The sequence below is a fragment of the Schistocerca cancellata genome, chromosome 4, assembly GCF_023864275.1.
Source record: "Schistocerca cancellata isolate TAMUIC-IGC-003103 chromosome 4, iqSchCanc2.1, whole genome shotgun sequence".
Lineage (NCBI taxonomy): Eukaryota > Metazoa > Arthropoda > Insecta > Orthoptera > Acrididae > Schistocerca > Schistocerca cancellata.
In genome coordinates this window covers 938,219,762-938,225,761 of record NC_064629.1, presented here as the reverse complement: position 1 = coordinate 938,225,761, position 6,000 = coordinate 938,219,762, and the positions used below count along the sequence as shown (strand labels likewise).

Sequence of the window (6,000 nt, the reverse complement as noted above, 5' to 3'; positions counted from 1 at the left end):
ACTGCTCAAAGCCTCAAACGAATCTTTGTAAAGCAACTGACACACTTTGCTGTTGGCAGACGCTTATATGAGCACTGTGTTTTATTGTTCTATACGGCGCATTTCCTTTGCAACTTAAGTTTTATTTTCATTTTTTTTCTCTCGTTCATGTTTTGTTGCTGCAGTATTATTCTGCAATAGCGGGATACAGTAATATCCTTTGTTAGAGTGTTGGTTCTTACCAGTCAAAATTAAAAATTAGCTGAAAACTAAAACAATGAAAAATTCCCGGAATTCTAAAAAATTCCCAGGTTTTTCCTAGTTTTCTCCCGGATGAAAAAATTACCGAGTTTTTCCCGGATCTCCCGGTTGTCCCGGGTCGTATACACCCTGTTACAGTGTGACTTTGCTCTCTTTGTATTATTGCTTCAGAATTGTGTGTGCTAACAGCTTGGTGTAGTGTGCATTTCAATGAACATATTAAATTTGATTATCTGCAGCATCACAAAAAGGGGTTGAGATCATTTACTTCACTTCTTCTATTTAATAAATAAGTGACTGGTATAAATGAACAGACAATTTCTTGTAGATGCCTGGCCGCAAATAATTCGTTAAAGCACAAATGTGTATGTGGTGTGGCACTTCTTTTCCTTAATGCAAAAGAAACTCATTTTACTCTTAAACAGTCCTAACAAAATTGCCACTTTATTTATATCACAAATACAACAGAGTAATATGTACATATTTTAATATATTTATGCAACGTACAAGTATTATTTGGTGTTCACAGGAGTGTCACATAATAACATCACGTACATATACTTTTATCATATCACAAACTCAGTCACTGTCATTGAACTGAATGTTTTGGAATTATCATACCCCTAAAGAGATCAAATGAATTGTCACCTGGGTGTACGCTGAAGCAATTTCCAAAATGGTTTCGAACAACAATAAAACCGTAGTCATCAATTCCCAGCACAGTAACATCATGACAGGCACCATCAGTATCAGTTACTGTAATTTTAGCATCACTGTGAAATAAGAACAGTTTATATTCAACTCTGGATTGGTGACTGTTTAGGTATAGAGTAATTTATTTTATACGGGGTCCCTATAGCGCACAAATTTACTAATTATGTAAAAAATGGATAAATGGTGTTTTCACTTAATTAAAAAATATCATAACTGTACTATGTGTTGGTGCTTTCAAGTGATTCCAACAACCTCCTTAACTTGCATGCATAAGCAGACATCAGATTATTAAGAAAACTTAAAACTAGAGAAATGAAATACAACGAAAGATCATGAATAGTAAAACTTAATGTTTATGAGTGAGTACACAAAAATATTACATTCTGTAAGCAGATGCCAATATTTTATTATAATTTCTTACTTTCAGGAAGTATTTATAAAAATGTTAGCTGCAATAACAAACCTGTGAAGCCAGTATGTGTAGTACAAATCAAGGAACTCTGTAATATTGCCACTCTGTACTCTTTCCAGGAGTTCCTCCAGCCTATTAAAAACACCTGCTAAATACTTTTCTAGAGACAGCAACTGGATAGTCTCATTAGCATGCTTGTTGTATTCATTTATAAGAGCATTGATACAAGTTGTAGGAGCTTCATTATTGAGATTAATACCACAACCTAAAACAAATATAAATCAAATGTCATATATGTTGATTTGTTTTAAGTGAGGTAGTCCTTTTAATGCAGAGATCTCTAGACAACAAAAGCTTCAGTATTGTATAATGTAGTAGTAGTAGTAGTAGTAGTAGTAGTAGTAATTCTGTGTAACTCATGGCCTAGTGCAAGTCCTTTTATTGGGTGCTACTCTGGCATCTTTCATGTCCCTGACATACCTCAGTAATTCTCCCAAGGAAAGGTGAGCTACAGTCAACATAGACCCTCAACCCCATGTTGTTCCTGGCACACCTTCATATCATTGAGAGATGACTACCGACTTAAATGTACACCGAAATATTATGTGGTCCAATGAGGATTTGGTTCCATGCATTTTTGGTTTCCAGGCACGTGCCTTACAACTAAACCAGCAGGACCAACAGTATTGTATTATGTGGGGGCATTAATTTAATTTACACCATATAAGATGATGATAATACGTACACAATAAAACTTTGTTACTTTGCACCAAGTTTATTCACGAAGCAATAGTTTTTGGTCAATAAGCATGGCAGTGCCATAATAAAGCTATAATGCAGTAAATTTGAAATGTTATGCAGAGAATTTAGGGTGCTTCCTAGATCATTCTTCTTTTAGGACAGATTTTAATGTTAGAAACTTTATAAACGTACTTAATGATCAGTTGGGTAGGTATACAATGATTGGCCTACATCTAGAATCAAACTCTAACCAAACCATCTTGTTTAAGTGCCAACCCTCCACATTTCTTGCACTTCACAAAAAATTTCTGGTACTGCAACAAACATATACAGGGTGTTACAAAAAGGTACGGCCAAACTTTCAGGAAACATTCCTCACACACAAATAAAGAAAAGATGTTATGTGGACATGTGTCCGGAAACGCTTAATTTCCATGTTAGAGCTCATTTTAGTTTCGTCTGTATGTACTGTACGTCCTCGATTCTGATGATCAAATTGTAAATTTTCACAATCAACATGTGTGGGCTGACGAGAATCCGCACGTAATTGTGCAATCACATCATCAACACAGATTTTCTGTGAACGTTTGGGCAGGCATTGTTGGTGATGTCTTGATTGGGCCCCATGTTCTTCCACCTACGCTCAATGGAGCACGTTATCATGATTTCATACGGGATACTCTACCTGTGCTGCTACAACATGTGCCTTTACAAGTACACGCATGATGGAGCTCCTGCACATTTCAGTCGAAGTGTTCGTACGCTTCTCAACAACAGATTCGGTGACCAATGGATTGTAAGAGGCGGACTAATTCCATGGCCTCCATGCTCTCCTGACCTCAACCCTCTTGACTTTCATTTATGGGGGCATTTGAAAGCTCTTGTCTACGCAATCACGGTACCAAATGTAGAGACTCTTCGTGCTCGTATTGTGGACGGATGTGATACAATACGCCATTCTCTAGGGCTGCATCAGCACATCAGGGATTCCATGTGATGGAGGGTGGATGCATGTATCCTCACTAACGGAGGACATTTTGAACATTTCCTGTAACAAAGTGTTTGAAGTCATGCTGGTACGTTCTGTTGCTGTGTGTTTCCATTCCATGATTAATATGATTGAAGAGAAGTAATATAATGAGCTCAAACATGGAAAGTAAGCGTTTCCGGACACATGTCCATATAATATATTTTCTTTCTTTGTGTGTGAGGAATATTTCCTGAAAGTTTAGCTGGACCGTTTTGTAACACCCTGTATACAACAGTATTGTCTGTGCCCAGCTCCCAACACTAATCACCAAGTATTTATATAATCATTAGAAGTACACTCCAATAACACTTCCTTGGGGGCACATACTAAGCTATTTCCACAAATGAAGATTTCTTCATGTTGTTGACAATTTACCCAGTTCTGTTTACTAGAAATCTTTAATACAGAAACTATCGAATGCATTTTTTGTCTAGGATGTTGCACATGATGGTAGAGGTTATCCAGAACTGTAATATTTAAATTGAAACAAAATACAGCACAAGTTGAATTTAAGTTGTAGCACCAGGACACGGTTTCAGTCATCAGGACCACTACTAAATGACTATATGAGTAAAGATACACAACAATGTTAATGAACAAGGTACACATGGAACAAATTACATAAAAAGATACAGTAGCAAGAAATATTCACACAAGAGAATTTAGTATGACATACATAATATAAAATAAATAATGGTGTATAACAAATCATCAAAATTTCAAGAAGGTGACATGAATAATGTAAGAACCTGCAAGCCTGACATTGTTAAGGTACATAGGTGCAGACTGGTGAGACACGTGAAGAAGCAGTAGTTAAACAGGAGAGGAGCAGGTTACAGGGAGGGCCTATAGAGGACATGGAAGGTGAACGGGAGGAAGCAAATGTTAAGATCAGTAGCAGAATGTTTAAAAGTAAAAGAAAAACACAGCAATATGTAACACTTAAAAAGATTTATAATGAAACAGAAGAGAAGACATTGTAAAAAGCAGTAATCCGAGAAAAGTAAAGACAACAGACATCAACAATCTGATAGACAGGATGAGCAGCAATGCGTGACTGCTGATGAGGCTGCAGTGTATGGGACAGTTTCGTCATTAAGTGACTATTGGAGGATACAGGATGACTCAGAGATAATTTGTATTTCGTGTGATGAATGGCAGCTTTCTCTAAACGTGTGCTCACATCCTTGCCATTGAGCTCCCAAGGAGCACACACTATAAATGTGTACAAATGTAAGTTAATGTAGATGAACAGGGAAAACAATACTGTAATGTTTCAATAAAATATTAGTGGTAATCTGCATGACACAGTCACATTGATTAAATATCTAGGCGTAACTCTACAAAGCTATATGAAGTGGAATGAGTATCTAATGTTGGTAGTACGGAAGATGAATGGTTCACTTCGGTTTACCGGAGGAAGTTTAAGAAAGTGTAACTCATCCATAAAGGAGGCCACGTATAGAACACTAGTGTAACCCATTATTGAGTACCACTAGAGTGCTTTGGATTCCCATTTGGTCAGATTAAAGGAAAACATTGAGGCAATTTGGAGGCTAGATTTGTTAATTATAGGTTTGATGGACAAGCAAGTATTCCAGAAATGTTCACTGAACTAAAATGGAGATCCTGGAAGGAAGTGCTCCTTGAACCAAATGGGAATTCCTGGAGGGAAGACAACATTCTTTTCATGAAACACTATTGAGAACATTTAGAGAACCAGCATTTGTGGCTGAGTGCTAAAAGATTCTATTGCTGCCAACATCCATTTCGCATAAGACATGATGACAAGATACGAAATTAGGGCTCACACGGAAGGGAATGACTAGTAATGGTATCTAGTACCCTCCACCACGCAACATATGGTTCTATTGGGGGGTTGGGTAGTTTGGGGAAGGAGACCAGACAGCGAGGTCATCGGTCTCATTGGATTAGGGAAGGACGGGGAAGGAAGTCGGCCGTGCCCTTTCAAAGGAACCATCCCGGCATTTGCTTGGAACGATTTAGGGAAATCACGGAAAACCTAAATCAGGATGCCCGGATGCGGGATTGAACCGTCTTCCTCCAGAATGCGAGTCCAGTGTAACCACTGCGCCACATATGGTTCTGTGGGGAAAATGTATGTAGATGTAAAAGAGACAATACTCTGTGATCCTTGATGTAAGAAGAGTCATGGCTGGAAAGCCAGTGATGGCAGACATGTAGAATCAGCAAATTTATCTCTGCAAGAAAACAAATGTTAATGAAACATGAAGCCTAAAGTAAAGAATGTTGCCTATTGTTTACAATAAGTGAGGCCCACATAATATGAAATGATGAGTAACAGTGCTACATTCAATTACATTGCGACATACTGAACACATTCTGAAGAACATAAAGAAAAACACTGTTTTTCAGTTTTCCTGTTCATTAAAAATCTTGCTCTTATTATGGTGCACATAGTTACAAATTTCTATTTCTTCCAGGATGTTTATATAGGCACTCTTCTACATTTTATGCAAAATTGTAAGTTTATTTTCAATATTAGTAACATTGTGTTTTTCTGTGATAAAACAGAAGAAAAGATGGATTTATCTTTGGCATATTTTTTGTAAGTTTGGTGTGTCTGGTTTTTAAGTTTATGTCTGTCTGGCTCATATAAAAAGCTCTGTAGTCAGTACAATGGATTTATGTATACCTGTGGTTGCAAACTTGCTGTTGTTAATTTTTAATATTATTTACAAGTAACTGATCTAGTGTGTTAATTGTCTTGAAAGACTCTAACATTGAACTTTAAGAACAACACATTGAACTTGTATTAAACATTACCATAAAAAGGAAACAAGACAAATTTTAAAATTTCTGCAGGATCACAGCTATATTT

General features: G+C 36.9%; 1 protein-coding gene across 6 annotated transcripts in view; it reads right to left on the bottom strand.

Annotated features, from left to right (window-relative positions):
• Positions 1-649: 649 nt before the first annotated feature.
• Positions 650-6,000, bottom strand: part of LOC126185133 (biotin--protein ligase) — a 360,657-nt gene continuing 355,306 nt past the window's right edge. For all 6 annotated transcript variants that reach the window (XM_049927960.1, XM_049927964.1, XM_049927963.1 and 3 more), the window contains 2 exons: positions 1,418-1,631; positions 650-1,013 (listed from right to left, as the gene is read on the bottom strand). In XM_049927960.1, coding sequence (XP_049783917.1) covers positions 830-1,013; positions 1,418-1,631 — 398 coding nt within the window. In that variant the 3' untranslated portion in view covers positions 650-829. The remainder of the gene's footprint in view (positions 1,014-1,417; positions 1,632-6,000) is intronic.